The following is a 25859-nucleotide window of genomic DNA, read 5'->3' as shown; positions in this document are numbered from 1 at the left end:
CAGAATCTCTGACTTTGGAGGCCAGAAACGATTACATGATTCAATGGCTAAGGTCACAGACAGCCATGGGAGAAAGGACTCCAGGAAGGCAGCATGTACAAACCCGAAAAGGACAGCTGGATCACTGTGGCTAGTTTTCTTAGACTCTCGAGTCATTTAAGTAATCAACAGGGATATTTAACCAAATTCCACTCTCTAGTACCCAAACTTAAGCACATTCCGTTCCATAATTAAACCTGACACCAAACTGAATTGAGGTAACAGAACAAAAAGATGAATCCAAATACAAATATGGGGAAAAGCTTTTGATTAACTACAAACTCTTAACTGTATATTCGATAGATTTAAACAATGAAACCAACAAAACATGTAAATATTTACTTAAATGTGGCTATCTCCTCTACTGCCCAGGTTCCCTCTAACTTCCAAGGTCACTTAGATTCTGAGCAGTCCCAGAAGTCCTAAAGTTCTCTTCTTACTCAGATGTGTTTGACCACACTGTTATTCCACTCGGAACTTCGCAGTGGCTATCTTAAGTCTCAGAATCCTCTCCATAATTGTCCATCGCTGCAGAGATCTCTGCTGCTCATTTCCCCCCTCCTGGGTCATGTCATCTCTTTATTACACCTGGCCCTGTCTTTATGCACCTAACTCTGCTTATTGATTCAGCCTCTCTGTACACAAACTCAAGCCCTGTAATGTTGGAACTGTTTTAATATGTGTCTGTCATACATCTTTGAAAGTTGTCAGTTTTAGCCTTCCAACCCTAAGAGCTGATGAAAGTGGAAACAGAAAAAGAGTAAATGTCCTGTAATTGCTCTGCAGGATAAGGGTGAGGCTGAGTTCAGAGACCTATGTTTTAAAAGTTACATAAGTAACAAGACCAATTTCTTTCACCCTATTGTAAAGTATTAAATTTCTTACTTGCTGATTACACTTACGGCTATCATTTTATGATTGTGTGGTGCTTGGTGACTCATAAATGACTTTTTTAATCCTCACTCCAATCCAGTGAGGAAGGCAGAGAAGATAGAATTATCATCCCCATCTTACATATGGGCAAATGGACTCAAGGATGTTAAGTGACTTGTCCAAGGTCATACAGCTAGAAATTCATTAAGTTGGAAAAGAAGTCTGAGAGGCTTTTCATTGCAGACCTTGCTCTACTACCATACCATCTGAAGTCTTGTTTAGAACCATGGTTGTGTGTGTGCATGCTTAGTCATGTCTGCCCATGTCTATCTCTTTGTGACCCCAAGGTCTACAGCCTGCCAGGCTTCTCTGTCCATGGAATTTTTCAGGCAAGAAATACTGGAGGGGGTTGCCATTACCTCCTCCAGAGCATCTTCCCAACAAGGCATCAAAGCCCCCACTCCTGTGTCTCTTGCATTGGCAGGCAGATTCTTTACCACCAAGCCACCTGATCACCAGAACCATGATCAATGGGTTGGAAAAAAGAACACTGTCAGAAAGACCCGGGAATGTTATCACGCAAAATGAAAAAGCTGACAATAAAATTTTACAGATTTTAACAATAACAATACAAGATACCACATTTTGAGGCTTTACCAGGAATCGGACATGTTAGCTAAAACTGCAAGAGAAGGATGATCAGCCTCACTTTACAAAAGAAGAAATTCAGGATCAGAGAGGTAACAACGGCCTAAGGTTAGTAAGAGATAAGACCCAGACTCAAACCCAAATCTGTTAGGACCCAACGTGTGCACACTTTCTGCTACTCCAAGTAGGAAGGTTTATTTTGAAAAAGGACATACCAGATGTTCTCTATCACCATTAGGAACAAGACAAGAGGAAATGAACTGAAAACCGTATAAGGAGAAATTTAGGTTGAACGTCTTAAGACCTTCCTGTCACAGGCGGAGTGATTAAACTTGCACGCCATTACCAAGGGTCCTCAAGAAATCTCCTTTCTAGATGGCTTTTTCACATACGTAAGTTCTCCCAAAGAGACTTTCATGACTGTAAGGAAATCAGTCTAAACATTTTCTCAAAAAATTCATGAGAAGATAAAACCATAAAATAGGACACCTAAATTTTCACGCAGATTCAAAAAGCTGTGTTTGCCTTATGGATATAAAACGTCAGCTTCTCACATGGGGGTCTAAAATCTTATCATAACATATTACTTAAAACAATAGCAAATAGTGCTGAATACACACCATATTTTAATAATCTCAGGCAGAAAATTCTTTATTCATTAAAAAAAAAACTGTCAGTCACAAGGGAATTCTTCATACTGTGACCATGTATGGCCAAGTTCTCTCACACTATACAATCTATATATTAATATGATGTATGCAATTAATAGGAAACCATGTGTTGCCAAAGAGTATGATATGAATGAGTTCTCTGTGAATACTAAGGAATCCTTGAGAGGTTTTGACAATGCAAGTAAGGTAACAGAGATATTTTGTTTCTATAATTTCTAAAAAGGGTCCCAATTGATCAACACTGAGATTAGGGATTTAACAGCAAAGCAGACTGGTTATGCATTAGACAAAGTTGCCATTTTTCTGCTTATAATATTATAGAGTTCAAACAATTCTGTGTAGCTCATCAGCTGCCTGAATATCATGCAAACAATACACAAAATCCTAAGCCTGGCTGATTCATTGGTCAATTTTAATGCCTACAAAAGAAGTAGATTACCACTGGAGGAAGAGCATGACCAAATGAAAATACAGACTTAATAAATCATTGTTTTGGTTTGATAGCCTGGAAATGAGCACTCTAAATGGCAAATCCAAATGGAAAGTCAGTAAACTCTATACCACTTCTCTGAAAAGAATTATAGGGATGTGAATTAGGGTAGGGAATGAGTTCATTTTCATCCAATCCATATGGGAAATATATGGTCCAAAGATAAGAAAGGACATGGAAGGATATAAAAATTAAACATAACCTACTCCTAGAAGAGAAATGGAAAGTTGAGTAAGAGTGCAGGAGAATGAAATGTTATGGGATTTCATAAGTGGTACGAAAAGTCCAGTGGTATGAGAAGCACTACTCACCAAATGCCAGTCTCTCAAGAGAATGGGGGGGCCACAGAGATGGTCATTTGTACTTGCAGTTCCACCCCAGATCTACCAACTGAGAGTGAGCCAGGTCTGCAAATTATGCTTCATCAAAATGCATTAGGGAATTTGTGTGTGTGTGCTCAGCTGTGTCTGATTCTTTGCAACCCTGCAGACTGTAGCTCACCAGGCTCCTCTTTCCATGGGATTTCCTAGGCAAGACAGTGGAGTGGGTTACCATTTTCTACTCCAGGGTATCTTCCCGACCCAGGGATGGAACCTAAGTTTCTTCTGTCCCCTGTATTGGTGGGTGGATTCTTTACTACTATGCCACCTGGGAAGTCCATTAGGGAATTTAAAGACCATTAAAGTTGGGCCATCTGAGAGGACAATGGCAGGAAAGAAAATGTATTTTCTTACTGAGATTCTGTAATGAAGAAATTAGATTCTGGGATCAACTTCAGACACACACTGGGGGATATACGTCTTCTCTGATGTCAGAATCATTTGAAACAGAGAATGATAAAAGACTGCAAAACAAATGGTATTTGATATAGAATAGTATCAGCTATAATCTTTACAATTCCCTGCTCCTCCATACCTCCCTGGGTGTTGGTGCTTCCTGCAATAGGGTGCTCCCTCAAGACTGAAAATATTTGGATTGTCTAGAAACTTGGCCGACCTGCACTTCCTTTATTGGTAATGTTAATGCTTAAACTTCTAAGTTATGTGATATTGCTACCTATGTTATTTCAACTGTGAAGTCCTTATGCCCACGGTGATGTAAACCTAGGGCATTAGATTTCCCCCCAGTGAATCCCTAGCTATAAACCCCACTGCTATATGTGTCACTTTAAGTGCTTCAAAACAGCCTTAAAATAATTCAAAGAAACAGTTATCAACTGATTCTCCTCATCTTTATTTGCAGGTTAGTACTAAAAATCAGGAGGGAAGGAAATGGGAGACAGACAATGAAAATGAGTTCATGTAGAAAAAAAATCCGAAACTATCTTTGAAAATTATCTTGTGACGTTTTGCCAATAAAGCTCTTTTCTGTTTTTCTGATGATCCAAAGCTGTGACAAAAAATTCTTTTAAGGTAGAGTGCCAGAGTCTATTTTGGAAAGCAGAATGCTATTTCCAGGGGTGAGCGAATGGAAACATTAATATAGAGCAAGGCGTTCAAAGTCTGCATTGGGCCTGGCTGATAGTGGCTCACAGCGTACTTCTTAAGTGGAAAGGCATAGGCTGGAATTCAAAATCATGATAAACACTGCTTTGATGCCTACAGGTTGTACTTTTAACCCTTGTGTGGGCTCTCCAAAAATACAAATCCTCTGATTAAAGAAGGAACTCAATTCAGATCCACACTTATTACTGGAAACAAAAACTGAAAGGCCATGCTTTATGCACACTAATGAAATACTATCATTCTGTTCACCAGACATTTATTCAGTCTTGCTATGGACCTGAAACTATACTAACATCTATGCTTATGATCTATTGAGTGCTTGTCTCTTGACGAATACAAATTTTTGAAGGCTTCTCATTTAATTCTTACGAAACAATCCTAAGGGATGAGAACTATTATTAACCTCTGTTTTGCACCCAGGGAGACTGGGCTGGTGACAATGAGCAACTTGCCTTGATAAGCTGATAAGGGAACCAGGCAGTCTGAGCTCTTAATCACTTTGCTGAATTCCTTCCTATGTCCTAGGTGCTGAGGGTAAAAAGATAACTACAATGTGCTCGCTACCCTCCCAGAGCTAATTTTTAAATACAAATGGTAGCACGATTCTGAAACATTAAAATATATAATCAAGTCTTTTACCACCTAGTGATCTTTAAATTATTTGATAAATATAAATTAAATTCTTTTTGCAAGAACAAAGAGAGAAAACTAGATGAATGTATGCTAGAATGGCAGCTCAAGAGGATTACTCTGGTCTTTCTGTTTCCCTTTCTCCTTTTCTTTTCGGAGCCTGTATCTGACTATTTAATACCTATCTTTTTATTGTTGTTGTTTAGTTTGTAAGTCGTGTCTGACTTTTTTGCGACCCCATGGACTGAAGCCTGCCAGGCTCCTCTGTCCATGGGATTTCCCAGGCAAGAATACTGAAGTGGGCTGTCATTTTCTTTTCCAGGGAATCCTCCCAACCCACAGACTGAACCCGAGTCTCCTTGCAATAGCACGTGAATTCTTTACCACTGAGCCACCAGGGAAGCCCACCTAAGTATTTTAAGTCTAACTTAACTACATATAGGCTTCTCAGCTATTAGCTTCTCAGCTAATCCCACTCCAGTATTCTTTCCTGGAAAATCCCATGGACAGAGGAGCCTGGAGACTACAGTCCAAGGGGTCGTAAAGAGTCAGACATGACTGAGCACACATGTAACTAAATATAACTGAACTATTTTAATAAATCATACATCTGATATTAGCCTGGATATGTGCTGTGGTGATAATGAGAATATAACTCTGAGCCCACCAGTACAACTAATTCACAAATTATATATATATATATATATAGTTAAATTCAAAGCAACATAATCACTTCTATGGAAGGTCTCTTTAATTCGAAAGAGCTCAAAATATTTGAAATCTGGGCTTTCATTTACCCGCACGATATCTGAAGCACAGAGCAGTGATCTAATGAGCTGGCATCAGGTTTCCTATTTGGTTGCGAGCACCCCAAAGGCAGCCTCCACCAATTTTGTTGGCCTCTACATTCCCAGGACCTAGCACAAGCCCTGATCCATAATATTGCCAGAAGACTTTGTTAGACAAACGGAAAGTCATAAAGTCAACAGGTCTCAGAACTGAAGCCCTAGAGTTTAAATGGTCAAGCCAAGAAAGACAAAAGCAAACAAACAAGTGAACCAAAGTGCTTAAGTTTCTTCTCTATTCACACTGTTTGTCTTACATGCTGAGCCTTCTGCACAATATTATGTTCAAAGAGACACTCGAAGTGCATTTTTTGGCTTAATACAGTGAAACCACAGCACAATGTGACGACACGGCTTCCCCTGGTCATAGAGGTAGGGTGAGCTCTATGATCTTCTAACATCCCAACAGGGTGCCTCCTGCTGCATAAGGTAATCTCCATTAATGCACTCAGCAGGTGGTGCTAGTGGTAAAGAACCTGCCTGCCAATGCAAGAGACGTAACAGACACAGGTTCGATTCCTAAGTCGGGAAGATCCCCTGGAGAAGGAAATGGCAACCCGCTCCAGTATTCTTGTCTGAGAAACCCCATGGAGAGAGGAGCCTGGCGGGATTCAGTCCATACAGTCGCAAAATCCAAGAGTAGACAGTGCAATTCCTCTGTCTTTGAACAGGGACAAAGCCTTGCTAAACCAAGCCTGATCTGCAGCCACTCATCAGTACTAAGGAAAAACAAAAAAGAGACTTCACTTCCAACAGCATTCTGAAAAAGATATTTTACTTCGAAAATTATGAGAATGAAAATTACAAAGTTTTATAAATGTATTATAAGAATGAATAATGAATAAAAAATAAATTTCAATGTCATAGCTGCACTGAATTTACCCCTGAGGACAGGGTTTGGGGGTGGCTTGGATGTATCAAATCGACAGGTAATCTGAAAACCCTATGTCTGTCATTACTCCCAGCCTCCTTCCCTCCAAGCCTTTTACCAGAGTTGAACCCTGTTCCCAGGCCTGCCCTGCATCTGGTGGAGGCGCTAATGAGCAGTGAAATGGCCAAAGGGCAGGCAGCAGAGGGGAGCAGGAAAAACACCACAAAAAAGGGAACAGGAGGCTGAACCTTCTACAAAATCAACAATCAGTCCCTGGATAATAGTGCTGGTAGTAGTAATAAAGGTTTTTATATTTTGCAACTCAAAATGCTTGACAGTCATTAATTATGGATAGACCATTCCTAGTTAAATGGGAGAAAAAGGATTGAGTACATTGAGCAACCTGCCCAAAGGTACATAGCTCATGAAAACCATCTTTACCTATGTCCAGAAAAGAAACAGTAGGTTTGATTAAATACCACTAGATTGACATTTTGCCAAAAATAGTGAAATATTTGTGTCAAGTATGGAAGAGTTTAGAATCAAGAACTCCTTGGTTAAAAAAAAAAAAACAAACCAACCCTGAAAAACAGATTCCACTCTTTAACAGAGAACAAAAACATTCTCTTGACATATGGAGTAATATTTTTACCTATATCTTACCTTGTTGAAAATATATATATGGCATATTAGTGTCATTTATACATGACAGGAGGGTTTCCAGTGTTTTAGAAATATTTACTGCCATCCATAAAAACTCAGATTTGGGGAAACATAAGTAAATAAGTGTATGATAGTAGAGATAAAGTCTTTAATACATTTACTGTCATATAAAATGATCACTGAATTTCATAGCACCTGCCATTTAATTAGAGTGAAACTGAGATAACTACCTTGGCCAAAATTTCACTGATCTGATTATTTGGGTGGAGAAATGGGACATTTATTTTAACTGCCTCCTGTCTATAATCTGCCACTCAGCCACAAGTGGATAACATATTCTTCCTGGATCATAGTTTAATAAAACCGCATGGCCGCTGTGGTAGAATCATTTGAGCAGTGGACCCAAAGGTCAATGTCTGAATAATCCTGAATGGTCAGCAGCTGGTAGAAGCCAGTCATGCCAAAATGAACTGGATGACCAAGAAGAGCTAGTTATCAATCTCTTTGTTAAAAATATCATTAACTGAAAAATTAAGAACAGGACTTCAGTACTGAAACAAGCAAAAAAGAGACTGGATCAGAATACTAATGATCAAATCCAATTCTTCCATTCTGAGCATGATTTATTTATTAGTGTTTTCATTATTTAATCTTGTAATTTAAAATAAGCATTTTAGGGAATTTTGCAATAAGTTATTTAAAAAGAAAGTTAATTTAAATCACTTTGCCCCCACAGAGTTCTGTTATGGTTTGCCAAAAAAAACTAAACTCCAATTTTATTACAAAATACTGCAAAGAAGGTAGTTTCAGAAAATATAGTTTACCAATACTGAACACCTTATAAGCATCAGAAAATTTGTATTATAATTATTGAGCATATGTCAAAAACTCATGTGTTTTAGAGGAAGCATCTCTAGGTTTTTAAAGCATGTTGTTTTTACATGTTCAAATGAAAAATGGTTTTATCTTCACGTACTCCATTAATAGATGGTTTTTGATGTTCTATCAAAGTCATTTCTTTCCCTCAGTAAAATGTTACAATTATTTGCAATATGCATTATTGGATATTTCTTTCTAATCATAGAAGAAATATTTTCAGTTTAAACAAGCAAGTATTAAATTACAAGTGGCTAAAAGTTTAAAAAAAAGTAAGAAACATCTGGAGGGAAAAAATAATGGAAATGAAAACCCAATGTTTTCAACAGTAGATTTCCAGGTTCTTCAATACATCAATGCTTGGAATATTTAGAAGAAACCCAAAGAGTTTCAATCAGTCTAGTTGTAATAGGTTTTACTCTGATTTAGTTCCTCCCACTTGATTTTAAAATCATAATTTAAGTTTCTAGATTTCTACAAACTCAGAAAAACAAAAGCTCTTGCCACCTATCTAGAATGTTTGACTAACAAATGAAATTACATCACTTTCTCGTGATTACAAGTTCTTTTATAAAAGAAAGACAACTGTCTCTCAAAAGAGACGGAATGGAAATGCATATTTTTAAATCAACATACCGCACACCCCATTACCAAAAGAAGAGAATCAGCAATCTGAGAAAACAGCTGGGGTTTGTTAGTAACTTTCTAGTGACCAATTGAAGTTAAGCTTCAGCATCTGGTACTTGGGTCAATTTCTAGGTCAATTTCAGTATCTCCAGAATGATTTTTTTTCCCTTTACAAACCATTAATTCATATTGGGGAATATTTCCCTCCCGTTGTTAATTTCCTTTCTCATAAAGATACTCTGAAAACAAAACACCTAAAAACATCCCTGGTTCCCACTGATTTATTCTTTATTATTTTGTCCTTGCTTCTTTTCCTCCAGAAGCACTAGCTGCTTCACAAAGCAACATCTGGATGGAGCATTTCATACACAAGGTTAACATCTTTATTATTGCCATGTATTCTTGAGCCTTAGCTCCACTCTCTAAAACTTTTGCCAAATATTTTCCATCAGTAAATCAATTGTGTGATGGGCTCCTTTCTAAGGCCAAAATGAAGAAATACAAATAAACACGAAATGCCTAGTTTCACCTGGCAAAAGGATTGACTAACAGATACCTAAATAGGTTCTAAGAAGCCAGAACAGCTCTGCATGTGCCTATTGAGGCAAACAGCAGAAATTCTACTTTCTGAATTGATGAACAACATATGACATCAAACCTCTAGATTAGCAGGCTTATAAGCTGCAATTTAAATTATTTTCCCTAACTATAAGTAGATTTAAAATGTAATTTAGTATTATTTATAAGCTATTCTTAAACTTGATGATATTCAGCAGCTATATTAAAGACACCACAAAGGGTCCCTGGTGAGTTTGATACATAATTGTCACCTCAGTCCATGTGTAACTATAGGCAGCTATAAGTAATTAGGGTTTAGGCTGTCTGTAATATCTACATGAAAGTGTAGAGTGGAATTAATTATAATGTTGAACATTTATTGAGTACTTACTATATGCCAGACCTTCTATTAAGCCCTTTACATCAAGACCCTATTTAATCCTCACACAACTCTATAAGAAATGTACCACTCTTGCAATCTTTTTAAAGAGGAGGAAACTGGACCTTTCAAACTGAAAACAGAACTACTATATGACTCAGCAATCCCACTCCTGGGTATTTTTCAAAAATATAAAAAATAAATGAAAACACTAATTCAAAAAGATACATGTACCCCAATGTTCACAGCAGCATTATTTATAATAGTCAAGATACGGAAGCAACCTAAGTGCCCATCAACAGACAAATGGATTAAGATGTGTGATATATATAAAATGATGGAATATTACTCAGCCCTAAAATAGAAAATTTTGCAGGTTATTGCATTAAGTGGAATAGGGAAAGAGACAAAAGACAAACACTGTATGATATCACTTACACATGGAATCTAAAAAATAAAACTAGTGATTGTAACAAAAAAGAATTAGACCAATACACATAGAGAATAGGGGCTCCTAGTGGGGAGAAGGTATGCGGGAGGGGCAAGAGAAAGGTAGGTGATTAAGAGGTACAAAATACTGTGACTAAAACAACCTACAGAGATAGACAGTACAACATAGGGAATATAGCCAATATTTTATGATAACTGTTAAGTGAAATATAATCTTTAAAAATTGTGAATCAGCATGTTATATACCTGAAACAATGACCTAAAATTAAATAATCTTTTAAATTAGAAGATTAGTTAATCACATATTTAAAATAATCTTTAAAGTGTTTTTTAAAAGGTCATGTAATTTGCTCCAAATTCCAGTGAATCAAGTGATGGACCAGAATTTGAACCCAAGCCACCTGAATCCAAATCCTGAGCTCCTGGCTCAAGAGACCAGTAGAAAAGTCAGGTCCCACTTCTCTCTCCTTCCTTTACCTCTCACTTCCTCCATACCCAAAAGATGTGAAAGTCCAAAACAGCTCATCAGAATAATGGATCTGAAATCTGATTCAAACTTACAAAAAAAAAAAAAAAGAAGGCAAAGGGGAATAAAATAAACAGAATAAGTGAGCTTAAACAAAGTCTAGCTAGTTGTCACTGGATTAGTCAACACTCCATCCCCTAAAGAGCCAAGACTGGCACAAATTCTGCTTCTACAGCCACGTACTTTTGGTTAATCGACTTTGGAGTAACCTACCAAGTACTGATTCCAATCATATTGGATGAGAGGGTTACACTGTACATATCTTCTTCCAGGCCTGTTACAGGACACTATAAAATGTACAAGATTTCTTTTTAAAAGCAAAAGAACTTTTAAAACAAAACAAATGAGGAGAATAAAAGGGGAGCAATTTGTCTTTTAGGTCCTGTACCTAGTAAATCCTGTCAGTTCAAAAACATAGCTCTAATACAGGGAAATCAGTGAATGACACTGTTGGAAAAAATTGAGCTTACTATAAAGTACAAGGCTTATTTCCTATGGAAAATGCAATAATTTATTTCTTTAGTACAAGCTCTCCAGTAAAGAATGCCCTTGAACTCAATGCCTTGCTGTGACCGGCCATGCACACTCTACCCAACAGAATATATATGAGCAAAGAGGAAACACGCTGTCAAGAAAAAAAAATACACAATTTCCTTCTATTTCCTTTTCTAAGTAGAACAACTCTTCTTTAGGGAACAAATCAGGGTCTTGTAACAATTCACTACACAATATTTTCCATTCTCACAGCCAGTAAAAATCAGAAACCAGGAAGGGTCAATGAGGATGGCCCAATTATTCCCAGAAAGGCAGGGGCTTTTGTGGTGGGCACTTCACATGGGCTCCTTATCCAGCCTGAATATCAGGTGCCTGGAATCCAGATCTCCCTCAAATAAGCAAGAATCCATTGAGAAAATAAAAACATGTAGGTCCTTTAATTATTACATATTTTATTCCAGCTTGGCTGAAACACTGGCTGTGTGAGAATGAGTAGTGGGAAATAAAGGCATAAAGGGAGGTGGGTATAGACTGTGGGGACTTCAAAGAGCTAGGGAAGGTTGTAATCAGTTCAGTGGCCAGCTCTGGATCCAGGGGGAGTTTCCATGAAGATCAGTGATGTGAGTATACCCTATGCAGGTTAACTGGAAAACACAGGAGAGCCGAAGGTAGAAAAGGTAGGAAGGCCACTTAAGAGGCAGGATATGGAACTTAAGAGTCCATCGACAGATGAGTGCCTGAAGGAGACGTGGTAGACACAGACAATGGAATATTATTCAGCCAGAGAAAGAAGTCCTGCTATCTGTATGGATGGACCTTGAATACATTAATGCTAAGTGAAGAAAGTCTGATATTGTTTGTGTGGAATCCAAAAATGCTAAATTTATCAAAGGCAGCAGAACAGTGGTTGCCAGGGGCTGGAAGAAGGTACAGGGGTAATGAGGAAATATTGGTCAAAGGGTGCAAACATCCAGTAATAAGTTCAGGAGATCTAGCGTTGTGATTGGAGTTCACAGTACAGTATTATGGGCTTCCCTGGTGGCTCAATGAGAAAGAACCCACCTGCTAATGCAGGAGATGCTGGTTCGACCCCTGGGTTGGGAAGATCCCCTGGAGAAGGAAATGGCAACCCACTCCAGTATTCTTGCCTGGAGAATCCCCATGGACAGAGGAGCCTGGAGGGCTACTGTCCATGAGGTGAGAAAAGAGTCAGATAAGACTGAGCAACTAAATAACAACAATGACAATATAGTATTACATACTTGAAAGTTGCTAAGAGAATAGATCTTAGACGTTCTTACCACAAAAAAAGAAATGGTAATTATGTAAGAGGATGGAGGTGTTACCTAATGCCACTAGGGTAATTATTTTGCAAAAGATAAGTCAAATTAACATGCTGTATTCCTTAAACTTACAAAAGGTCAAGTGTCAATTGTTGTTGTTCAGTTGCTCAGTCTTGTCTGACTCTTTGCTACCCCATAAACAGCAGCACACCAGGCTTGCTTCCCTGTTCTGTACATATTTTATTCCATAAAATATGTTTTGTTTATTCCTGTACCATATTTTATATATCTCTTGGAGTCTGCTCAAACTCATGTCCATTGAGTCTGTGATGCCATCCAAATATCTCATAATCCTCTGTGGTCCCCTTTTCCTCCTGCCTTCAATCTCTCCCAGCATCAGGGTCTTTTCTAATGAGTTATCTCTTTGCATCAGGTGGCCAAAGTATTGGAGATTCAGCTTTAGCACCAGTTCTTCCAATAAATATTCAGGGTTGATTTCACTTAGGATTGACTGGTTTGATCTCCTTTCTATCCATAGGATTCTCAAGAGTCTTTTCCAGCACCACAGTTTGAAAGCATCAATTATATCTAAATAAAGCTGGGTTAGGGCTTTATTTAGATAGAAGCTTGTTGTATTTGCTTACAATGCATTTCATTTCGGGAGAAGGCAATGGCAACCCACTCCAGTGCTCTTGCCTGGAAAGTCCCATGGACGGAGGAGCCTGGTGGGCTGCCGCCTATGGGGTCGCACAGAGTCATACACGACTGAAGTGACTTAGCAGCAGCAGCATTTCATTTCATTTTAGCAACATTAATCTCATTATTTCAAACAACTTATCTATTTCCTATCTTGTTGCCTATAAGAAAGTTTATACAGGTTTTCCTTATTGATGAGTTCAATCGGATATATTCCATTGATGCCATTTTAGTTCTGATGCTTAGAAAAATGAGAAACCTATATTCTCCTTGCTATAGCCAAGGCATCTTTTTGAAACACAATCTGGTCATTTCACCTCCATAAGCAAAATCATTCAAGCAAATAAATAAAGTGTATATGATTTTTTAAACCCTTCCTTAACTTGGTGAGCAAAGTTTCCATCTACCTGTCCAGTCTCATCTCCCACCTGCACCCTTTGATCCCTCTGACCCAGTCACACTGGATTTTCACCCCTATTCAATGTATTCCCTCCAGCCACAGGGCCTTTGCAAGTATTACTGCTTTTGTCTAAGGTATATTTCAGCTGGTTAGTCACTACAGATCCCCAAGACCACAGCCAAGGATCACCTCAGAAAAGTGTTTACTGGTCTCCCTGATAGCGATCACATCGTGCCTGCAAGCCCTGAGAGCACCCTTCTTGCTCCTTCCCAGCACTGAACACAGATGGGAAAGTTACAGTTGTGTGCATAACTTTTCAACTAATCACATCTTCCTCCATCAGGGACAGAGTCTGTTGTTCTTACCATTGCATCCCCTGGAAGAAAGTCAGTGAATACTTGTTGAATGAAAGAAAAAATAAAACAGCAGATCTATATTTGATATGTATGCCAACACCAGCTTACTCAATAGTGTGCTCACTAGTGTAATGGAATAGCACTTTTTGACATCTAGGTAAAAAAAGGCTTGGGATTTCCTGGGTGGTCTGGTGGTAAAGACTTTGCCTTCCAATGCAGGGGGTGTGGGTTCGATCCCTAGATGGGAAACCAAGATCCCACATGCCTTGTGGCCAAAAAACCAAAACTTAAAAACAGAAGCAATATTGTTACAAATTCAGTAAGACTCTAAAAATAGTCCATATCCAAAAAAAAAAAAAAATCTTAAAAGGAAAAAAGAGGCCTTGCTTGCAGCTTTCTCCTCACTGGGGAGAACATGGAAGGCCAGAGTGCATGCTAGAAGATTGACTACCTACCCTGAGACCACCAAGGTGCAAAGGCTATGTGTGTGGATGCTCCAGAGGACACTCTCAGACGCATCCAGACTTTAAGCCAATTCTGCAAAAGCACCAGCCCTGTGAGTGAAGTTACTTCCAGATTCTGCCCCAAGCATGAAAGGTACCCCCGCCTGCCCCCCACACACATCCAGAGTCTCTTGAATCCTCCCAGCTGAAGCCCCAGACATCCTGAATTAGAAACAAGCCTTTCTGTTTCTGTTGTGCCCTATCCATATTCCTGACACAAAGAATCCATGAGAGTTTTGTTTTTTTTCCTTTCTACATTATTAAGTTTTGGGGTGGTTGATGAAACAGTAATAGGTAACTGGAACCATATGTCTAACAAGAGAGGTAATAAACCCACTGGTTATGGAGCCCACACCTGGAATATGATACTAAGTTCTGGGTGACATATTACAAGAGACAAAGAAAACAAGCACACTCAGAGGAGAATAAGAATGTTTCTTTATGGGGAAGAGCTAAAAGGTTTAGAGATATTCAAACCAGGAAAGAGAACAAAGAGTATATATGTTAATTGCCTTCAACTATCTGAGGAGCTATCACAAGTAAAAGTAACAACAATTACTCTGTATATTCCTAGGGGGGAGGCCTAGCAACAGTGAATGGAAGTTACAGGGAGTCAGATGGAAGTATTTTCTAATGTCCAGAGCTTTCCAGGAAAGAAGAGGCAGCCTTAAGAGGACATGAGTTTCTTAACATAAAAAGTAATCAAGCAGAGTCTAGATGATCACCACCTGGTGGGTTGGTTTGGAGAGAATTCATTTCTGGACCAGAAGGTTTTGAATGAAATGCTCTTACTTTAAGTCTACCCTGCAACACTGAGATGTTTTTAATCTAAAGATCATCCCCATTTCCTTGTGCTAAGAAATCTAATCCTAATACATGTTGAGCAGAGGGGAAAAAAATACAAGAAGATGAATAAACTGAATGAAAGGCAATACCAAAGTATAAATAGAAAGGGATGCAGAATTCTTGATGGGAGAGGAATGGCAAACTAATAGGAAAATGCAATCCAGCAGAGCAGCAAAGGAACTTTGGAAAAAGATGAAGCATGAAGACGGAACCACAGAAGAGAGAAAAGGAAGGCTAAAGATCCCATCATAGATGAGCCTGGGTAGGGAAGATGCCTTCATCTTTCTTGAGAAATGGTTTTATTCATTTTGAGACTTGTCTCCTCTGTCACTGGGAAAGACAGACCAGAAGAGCATGGTAATGTAGCAGTATAAACAACAAGTTTCAAGTGGTAAAATTAGCAAAGCCATCCCATGTGGCTTAACCAGTAAAGAATCTGCCTGCTAATGCAGGAGACACGATTTCAACCCCTGGGTCAAGAACAGAGTTGTCATTTAGAATGACATCACTCCAAACGAGGGCTTCCCTGTGGCTCAACAGTAAAGAATGCAGGAGACCTGGGTTCTATCTAAAATCCCATGAACAGAGGAGCCTGGCGAGTTATAGTCCATGGAGTCGCAAAGCATTGAACACAGCTTAGCGACTGAGCATGCACTTTCAGCAACCAGTGAATTTCTGACCTCAGAAAGAGTCAGGATCTGTGTGCCTATGCAGTCAAGTAAGCTTGCATGGAAGCCACTGTCAGTATGTAAAAATGACCACTAAGGGAAGCAAGAAAATCTAGAGATTAAAACCTGGTTTCCTAACAAAGGCAATGTGAAAAGGAAAACACAAACCACCTAGAAAATGAGATATGTCCAAAGCCAAGTCATCCAGGAAATAGTAACAATAAGAAATGAAAAGAAAGAGGTAAAAAGTTATCTCAGACACACATTTCATCTGAATTTTATCACCATTTGTAATCAACTTCCAACATTTCATAATACCCTTTAACCTTAGTTACTCAACCGACGGAACAAGTCATCTCATTGTTACCGCATTTGAAGGAAGAGTGGAGACTCTTTTCATGTTGATAAGAGGTAGAAAAAGGAGACACTCCCAGGAAAGAAAAGTGTTTTGAGTAAACTCCTGGAGCCTGAGGGTAAGGAATGGTGGTAATCTGCCTTAACCCTTTCAAAGATTCATCAAACCAGAAGTTAGAAATTAATGTAATTGATAAAATGAAATTTACTGTACAATGCAGGGAGCTCAAATCTGGTGCTCTGTGATAACCTAGAGGGGTGGGATGGGGTGGGAGGTGGGAGGGAGCTTCAGGAGGGAGGGAACATGTATATAGATAAGGTTGATTCATGTTATGGTAGAAATCAACACAATATTATAAAGCAATTATTCTCCAATTGAAAATAAATAAATTAACAACAACAACAACAAAACCCAGAAATTTTTCATTACAAAAAAAGGACACGAATTTTATCTTATTACTCACCCATTTCCTAGGTCTGCCTCTTGGCCGTTTTTCTCCAGTGGCTTCTGCTTTCTGCAAAATGAAAAAGGAAGTCATATCGTTTCCTACCTGACATTTCTTGTAAGTGCTGCACCAAGGACCCATTCCAAGTAAGAATGTTCTGGTTTGCAGATGAGGAATTGACATTGCTTTAACAATCTCAGTCTTCCTGAAGGCTCATCTTCTTCATTTTTCATTCCATGATGCAAAGAGAGATCTAGGCAACCCTCACCCTAATAGACTCCTGGAATGATCTCTGAAATGCATGAAAATGCTTTTAAAAGGCCATTTTGCAGTAGTTTCCTGGTGGTCTAGTGGTTGGGACTCCAGGCTTTCACTGCCTGGGCCTGGGTTCAATCCCTGGTAAGACACAACAAAAGATCAAGAGAACAAGGATGGAACAAGACAGAGATCCCATAAGTTGCATGGTGCAGGCCCTGCCCCCCCCCCAAAAAAAAGCCATTTTATCCTTATTTCTGACTGTAATAAAAACAGGAATTCCCATATATCCATAATTATGTAAAGTAAGATTTTTAAAAAATGTTTCTTAAATGATTTTCTTTCCATAGCCAAACTAAAATTATGAAAATTAGCACTATATATTACTGCACAATTTACAAAGTGCACTGTTAATCAAAAGCAAATCTAAATGTGAGTGAAAATATATAGGCTTCCAAATCAAAGAAACAAATATTAGCACACCTCTACATAGTTCATTTCCTATTCTTTGCCTCAAACAATCACCTATCAGTTCACCCAAAGCCGAGAAAGCAAAATAAGCTGGCAGAAATCATCAATGTTTATCTCTGAGATAGAAACTAGGGATGCTAAAAATAATAATTAATAAAGAATGTATATTATTAACAATTTCATACTCAACATAGACCTGACATGAATATATTTCTAACTCGAGAGTTTGTTTCATTGCTTTGCTTCACAGAAGATTTTTCTGGTATCACAGCTATTTCTTCCCTTTGAGTAAGATTTTAATACCATAAAGTAATTTCTCTGTTTATCACCCCCTACTGTAATCCCCAAATTCACCAACACACACCATCATACACTCCTATAAAAATACGTTTACAATTTTCATTTCCAGAGCAAAAAAAACTTAGTACATACTCTTCTGTGTATGAGAATCTTCTCAAGGCTCTATAAACACCAAAATACAGGGAACCTGAGCCAGGATAACTTGTTTTGCATTTTACTTCTGTCACCTGCGTCAGCAGACAGTGTATTTGGTACAATGATACTACAATTTCCTATTGTACAGTATCTGTCTACACTGTCGGATGACTCTTTCTCTCTTCAATCAGCCTGGTAAAAACAGATGGAGGTAGATGATAGATACAAAGATCCACAGATACATAGGCAAAGTAAGACTTCTACATCACAAGATTTTTCACCAAATCGTCTTGACCTGGCATTAATCTAACAGGTTCCGTGAATTATCCAAAACTTCGTCTGATTATAATGCTAGTGCATATTTATCAAGTATTTTAAGTACCCTAGGCACTGGGCCAAGTCATTCGCATGTGTTACTTTAATCTTTACAACAGCTGTGTAGGCAGCTATTGTTATTTTTCTTATTTTGCAATAAGCAATTAAGTCTTAAATAGACAAGGTGAATAACCCAGTTTGCACACGAAGCAGATTTGAACCCAGTTCTGCTGGACTCTAAAGTCCAGACTCTTATTCTCCTAACAATGCTACCTTCCTTTAGCATTCATATATTCGCTACTATAAAAAGACATCTTAGTTAACTGAAATTATCACTGATTCAGCTCCAGCTAAGCATCAGATTTGGGCACTCTGAATCACAGTAGTAGGGGTTACTACTTTGAATGGTTCCACAAAGGAATCATTTCTTCTCAGGGATTGGTAGCCTTGTCTTAACCTTCAGTCAGAAGGGCATGAGTTAAGTGAAAACTAGAAGTGCCCAGCAAATCACATCTTCTTTCTGAGTGTTGTCTCCAAGAGAGAGAGAGGAACACAGACCACGCTCTGGAAAGCTAAGGCTCAAATCTCTGCTCTGCCATGTTGGCTTTATGACTTTGGGCAGGTCCCTGAAAACCTTAATTTGGGTTCAGGTGTGAAATGGAGATAATGCCTCCAGTGAGAAGTGATGTGGCCACCATAAAGGAGGTGTTCAATAAATGTTCTTTCACTTCTAATGCAATCGAACTCTTAAAGGGAAAGTTTCCCTTCAAGTTAGTCCAATCTCATAGAAGGTTCAGTCAACGCAAATATTCCATTACACCCATCTGTCACCTTAAGAATGAAGCTTTTAAGAAACCCTCTGGTTGGTACATTGTGAGTTATAGGAGTACAAAATTCCCTAATACAGAAGCAGTGTCTGATTTAATCTTTAGGAGTGACTGTAAGATTGCACAGTTTACTCAGTAGTAAATTATACAAACATGGAAGATAGAAATCCTTTTTAATGGGCCTGGGGATGGTAGGTGTGGTTGAGAACAGGAGTCTGCTTGAGATCTTAAAGGCTAATGGCACGTCTATGCTAGGTTTTTCTGTATGGTGGTTATGCTCCCAGATCCATGATGTGATCGGGTGTACCTAAAATCTGTTGAAGAGGGCTGTTTTCTAAAAGAGGGTTGTTTCACTACATTTCAGAGTTAGAGAAAGCAAATCTCTCATAGAGCGAGAAAGCCCAGCAAAGGAGAAGACTTTAAACCGAGCTTCCCATTTACAAAAAGTCTCTTCAAAAATAAAATTTGCACCATTAACTGAAGGGCAAAGTATCCTGATTATCACTTGAACTTGTTAAAAGTGAACTTGCTCCTTGGTCTTGGGGCCAGTATTACATGTAAGCTGAAACCCTCTTCTGAGACGACATCTAGAAGAAGCACATTAGCTGTGCTGTGTGGCGGCGATCTGGGAGGTTTTCATTGTTCCTTAAAACCCACATTATTTAATCATTCTGATCAAACTTCACAAAGCCTGTAAAACCAGTTAGGATTTTCATTTGTAAACCAGCATAGATCCAGGAATTTTACATATTGGAAAACACTGGCTTTAACATTTTTTTTCCTGTGTTTAATGCTCTTCAGGATATTATTTTTCAATAGAAAACAAACAAAACATTTCAGAGGCCTGTTTTGTTTTTAATATAACAACATATGCAATACTGTGGAAGCGTATATTTGGTTTTCCTCTGCCAGACTGGAATTTGGTTCCACGCTACAAACCCATGTATAATTCAGACAATAACTTACTCTAAATACTTAACTGCTTATCTCAGGGTGGGTGAGTAGGGAAAGACGGTGGGAATTCTGCATTTGTAAGAACTGAATTTCAGACTATTATCAGCACCGTTACATTAACATTTGCAACTGTCATTATTTTAGAAACGTTATTCGGTCTTGACTTGTCTTCATTCATATTTTTGCCTTTTTAAAGAAATTCAGATTCAGAACTGTAGATTCATGAGGGTTGGGAAGAATTTTAAGTAGGAAATGTAATTATTTCTGCCCCTAAGAAGTTCTGGTACTCCAGGCTCTTAAATGTATTAGCACTAAAAAATTAATTAAGAAAGGAAACTCATCTAGCAAATAGAACTCTTGAACTTGGAAAGGGTTATAGCATTAGTGTCTGGTGCATAAGATGTGCTCACTCCATATTTATTGCATGAAGGAAGGACGGAAAGTCACTCTGGTATTTATATCACCTGTGTGTCGTTTCCCTCTTGCCATCAGAATTCTACAGCTTGGGAGGGCTTTAGAAGACATTTCATCCAGCCCCTTCATTTAACAAACAAAAAAACTTCTGGCTGTGCCATGATCTTCAAAGGTACAGCCTTCTGGTTTACTTGGGGGCCAGAAATTTGTGAGGATGGGTTGCAGTGGGCCCACACTTCCAATCCCTTTATAAGCTTGTATAGAACTGCCCAGCAAAGGTTTCTCAAAACCTAACTTCCAACCTATGTTTCTGGTTATTGGAGAAAACATAATCTACCTTGTAGCAAATATTTCACAAGGTATTTGACAGCACATAATATGGAACGATCCTAAGTTTTAAGAACTGGATTTGAACTCAAATCCAGATGCTCCCATTTAGGACAGCTGAACGTTAGACATGTCACAGTCCACGTCTCTGAATCAGTTTTCTCATTTGTGGAATGAAGACCACAAAGCCTCCATCAGAAGATTAACAGAGCTAAGGTACATGTAAGGTAAGGCTGATAGAAGTTAAAGCACTAGGCAGAAAAGTGTGAGCTGCTCAGTCGTGTCCAACGCTGCGACCCTGTGGACTGTAGCTGCCAGGCTCCTCTATCATGGGATTCTCCAGGCAAGAATACTAGAGTAGGTAAACCAGTGTAATTTCTTAATTCCCTCCATATTTTAAAATGTTACTCTTAAAAAAAATACCTCCCTGGGACTTCCCTGGGGGTCCAGTTTTAAGACCCTGTGCTCCAACTGCAGGGAGCACAGGTTCAATTTTTGGTGAGGAGCTAAGATCAAGATCTCACACACCCAAATGAAAGGCCAAAAAGTAGAAAACAACAACAACAAAAAAAAACCACCCTCCCAATTCTGTAAGTTTTCAAAGAAATGAGTGATTTTCTGAGCATTGTCTTACTTATGTAGGGCAGCTATTACTAACCCCCCAACCTGGCGATTAAGCAATCTATCCATGTGTTTAAGTGGTGGAATTGAGACCTCATCTGATTTTAAGGCAATAAAAGGTCTGTTCTTCTGGGAGACAGTCCCATATAAAGTAGCCATGGGGAAATGTAGGGCTTTCCTGGTGGCTCAGATGGTAAAGAATCTGTCTGCAATGCAGGAGGACCCAGGTTTGATCCCTGGGGGAAATTATATTAAAAAAAAACAAACTTCCAGGGTGAAAATCAAATGAGTAGTTAAGACTAAAATATTTCTGAGTTTCCTATAAAGACATAGGCAAAAGCTGAGACTGGGAACCAAGAGCAATATCTACTTCTGACTTCTGGGTCAAATTTAGATAGCTATTAATCTTTTTGTTATTCTAAATGCTCACAGCATACTGTGATAAATGCATGGAAGTCAAAATGCCCCTACTCTAAATCAGTCAGCGAGTCTATACACAAACACACAAAAGAGCCAGAGAAACGATCAGCTTAGTGGTACCCTGCTTTGTTTTCATGTATTTTTACAAATATATGTATATATGACTAAGACCGACAGACTTAAGAGCAAATGGAGCCACCTAAAAAAGTATAGAAAGTCACATTTATTTCTTTTCGTAGTTCTTTCAAAAACACAGTGTAAATCAATGTGCTGTGGTAATCAAAATCCACTGAACTGACTGTCACACTAAATGATAAGTAATTCTCACTTAACTTTTATGCTAATCTAGTTTCGATGAGTTTCCAAACTGTACGTGCAACCATTTTCAGTCTTTAAAAAAAATTACAATCTTTCCATCAGGACATATTTTCGAAGAGGAAATAAAAGTGAATTCTATCATCCATTGTAGTTCATGCTCGTTTTCCCCAAGGAAGTCCTTGTTGTCAACTCCCATGTCATTATTTACACATGCCTGTCTTCACTTATACAAATACAAAATTAAAGCCAAGGCCAAAATGACAGGAAAAGCTATTTTCAAAGTTTAGGATTCTCCTCTTTAAATGGTTCTTTCTTCCTCTTTTGTAATCAGAGAAATCAATAGCAACGATATGAGAGTTCACAGGGGTGACCTTCCAAGCAAACTGTTCCCTACGTTATCCTGGAGAAAAAAAAATGGCTGTGACTGCTCCTTGCTGAATCAATTAGAAGATGCCATTCAGCAATGTTCAGTAGATTAAAGCAATATTGAATAATAAAGCAGCAGCCTAAAATGGAATCTGTTCTCCATTTACCTTTTTCTCCTGGTTGGCAGAACAAAAACTCAAGAGCTGAAAATTTCAGAATTAAGGATAGTAAAATTCATTGTTCTACCCTTGTGCCAAACTATATGGTTCCCAAGTGAGTTCTGGAAACAGCAGAAATTCAGGTAACAAGATAAGATAGGTCTGAATGATTTAACTAACATAAAATGTTCTTCAGCACCCATCTAGTCTTTAAAAAGAACTGAAAAGGAAACAGAATACCAATCTGGAGTGTTCTCTTGAGCAAAATGATCTGTTGAGACCTTGAGATAAAAATGAGCCAGAGTTGGAGGTCAGTCAAAGTAATGAGAGGCTTTCGATGAAAAAGTTCAGAATGATAACTGCCAAAGAAAGAGATTTCTGGGTCCCCTAAAGTAAAGGGACTTCAGAAAATAACTCAAATGCATTTCAATCTTCCGTATTTGGATCATAATCTACGATGACTCAAAGGCATTGTGAAAGAGAATTTACTGATACGTTAAGGCTCCGTCCTCTCTGGCAAAGTGAAGTGAAAAAAAAGGAGGCAACTGTTTAGGTAGAACAGCCTAAAATACCAAGATAATGGAGAAACAACTGGGCTTTATGTAACTCCACCTGACTGGACTCATCTGTATCCTTGAGCCCTGAGTCCCAGTGGAAATTGCTTGCCTATAAAAACACAAAGGAGTTCAAACTAAGTCATATTAGTAACATAGAAGCTATAAGCTGGAATTGTACCACAACTTCCAATACAATCTTTCCCTGACTTACCTATAATGATGCTTTTGGTTCCTGTCTTCAGTTGGACCTACTATATCCTGCAAAAAAATCATGCCCTCACTCAGCATCTGTGCTTGAACATTTGTCTGAAATGATGAGGAAACCCCATTCTTTCCTCCTAAAATATCTGTGCATAGTGTTATTAATCATTTGTGAAAAATCAACCACTTTTCGAGGAAGGAACATGATTAGAAAAGGAACAATTTCTTTATTTCTTTACAGTATCCAATTCATATCAGGTTTTCTTTGTATAGGCAAATGGAAAATATAAATCAAGTGTTTGTCTGAATACATTATTTGAAGTACACTTTACCTAAACCCTATTTTTATTTTGTGCCTTTTCTCTTTACTACACCTAAAGTCCAAAGGAAGTTTAGGAACGTCTATGTTATGAAGGAAGGCTATCTCACACCTGAGATCTATTTTATGTGCAGTTCTTTCAATTAAATTTAATTCAATCCCAGAATTTTTTTTTTCCTAAAAGTACCTGAAAGACAATTGGCTTGAGACTTACAGATGACTTTGACTTCTAAGAAACCCTGCCAGTGTTCTTTTATGATTAAAAGGCCACAACAAAAACCCTAAAGATTATATCTTTCTACTTTCCAAACATGAGAAATATGAAAATACAAAATATTTTCATCCAGCACAAACAGGAGAGGAAAACAAAATAAAACAAAAAGGAAATTAAGAGGCAACTGGTCACAGGTATATCTCAAACACACACATAAATAAAAAGGTCAAGACACACACATATGCATACTCAACATGAATAAATTATTTATTCAGGAAAACATTAACTTCTGATCTTTTATTAAGATAACAATATGACTCTGGTTCAGGGATGAATTTTGAGCACTCAGACTGGTGCTCTTGGGAATAACTAGAGTTTCTACATAATGGTTATCCATGAGAACTTGTCATAATGGACTAGAAGCAAAGTCAAGAATAGTTACATTCTCTTCCAAAAGTTCCAAGCATAACAAATTGTGTTTTCATAAATGTTTGTTTTTTGTATTACACAAATCAATTTTATATTGAATGTGGCCTGAAATTAAAGTGATAGCTAATTTAGTAGTCCTCCATTTGGTCTTTCAACTTTCCACACGCATTGTCAAGTTTCACATTGCTAATTTTCCAACAAGCAGTTTTGTTTTCAAATGCCCCAAGGCCAGTTACTGAGTCCAAACACTTACTTTTCTTTGTAAGTAAAGAAATTTTGAGCAGCAAGAAAATTTAAACATACAGCATCATCAGGATCCCATGTACATTGCATCTTCTCTAATTTTAGAGCTCTGTTCTCTTATATACTTACCAGTTTTTGTTATATATTTTCCATTATGATGAGCTTTGGTTTGCAGGAGAATTCCCAATTTATTAATCACAGAAGACTTCTCATCCCTACCCTGGTCAGTCTAGCAGGGTATGTTTATCTTACATGATATGAACAATGTAACTTTTTCAAAAAAAATTGCTTTTCAAAGTCCTAACAAAAATATGCTTTGTTAGAATACAATATATGTTTGACAAAAAATATGTTTGATAATCATGTTTATATAAGGTAAAAGCAAACTCAATAAATACTGATCTGAAACTGAAAATACCTTAAGTTTACTCATGCCATGAATAATTCATCAATGTCATTCATTATTTTGTGAAGTATTATCTTTTCCAAATGAAGCGTAATTTATAAAACTGAAGAACTATAACAGTCATGTTCTGAGCAAAAATATTTATCCAGTTTTATTAGAAAGGGAACTTTTATAACAGAAGTGTGGGAAATGATTTTGTCTGGAAGAATGGAAGATTTCAGAGAAAACTTGGCTTGGGAAAAAGAAAGCCTCCTTCTCGTTTGGAAGTTGTAATGTTATGTGCACACACATGAAGAATTATCAGAAAGATGAGCAGCCTAAGGGTCACTTATAAACACCTATCACCAAAGTAACTAAAAATAAGTTACACCTTACTTGGGAAGAGACCAACTTTCTGTTATTTTGCTTTAAGTGGTAAATTAGGTACAAGTCTCATCTTTCCTTTTGCCAACATAAGACTTTGTTAGTGGCAAACTTTTCAAAATGAAGAAAAGGTGATAGAAGCATATCTTGAACTCATTCAGAAAATGTAATACAGTTAAATCTGAGAGATAATTTTCCCTCTTTTGTATTAAATTTTAAATAATTTATGATGAGATTTACAGATTTTTTTTCCTGGCAAATGTTATAATGATGCTTTTCAGGGCAATTACATCATAGTTTAAATGTCTGTCAGCTAGCTACCAAGATATTCCTTTGGCATTTCATTAGAGTCAAATTAAGATAAAATTAACTTCCGCAACAACAACAAAAAAACTTCTTTGGTAAATTAGCCCTTTTTATTTAATTTAATAAAGCAGGTTAAAAAAAAAAGGTATTCATGTTAGTAATACCAGATTACATATTGTCATTTTTAAATGACAAGATAATTTAGAACTACTTCAAAGTGTATTGATTAAATATAAGTATGA

The 25859-nt window shown here is 37.7% G+C and overlaps 1 protein-coding gene across 1 annotated transcript in view; it reads right to left on the bottom strand.

Moving 5' to 3' along the window:
* HMGA2 (high mobility group AT-hook 2) overlaps positions 1–25859 on the bottom strand; it is a 144475-nt gene that overhangs the window by 113761 nt on the left and 4855 nt on the right. Inside the window, exon 3 of the mRNA XM_070370548.1 lies at positions 16717–16767. Within this exon, the coding sequence (XP_070226649.1) occupies positions 16717–16767 (51 nt within the window). The remainder of the gene's footprint in view (positions 1–16716; positions 16768–25859) is intronic.

The sequence above is a fragment of the Bos mutus genome, chromosome 5 (genome assembly GCF_027580195.1).
Source record: "Bos mutus isolate GX-2022 chromosome 5, NWIPB_WYAK_1.1, whole genome shotgun sequence".
Classification (NCBI taxonomy): domain Eukaryota; kingdom Metazoa; phylum Chordata; class Mammalia; order Artiodactyla; family Bovidae; genus Bos; species Bos mutus.
Note: the sequence above shows the minus strand (reverse complement) of the source record. Positions and strands in the feature narration are given on the sequence as shown.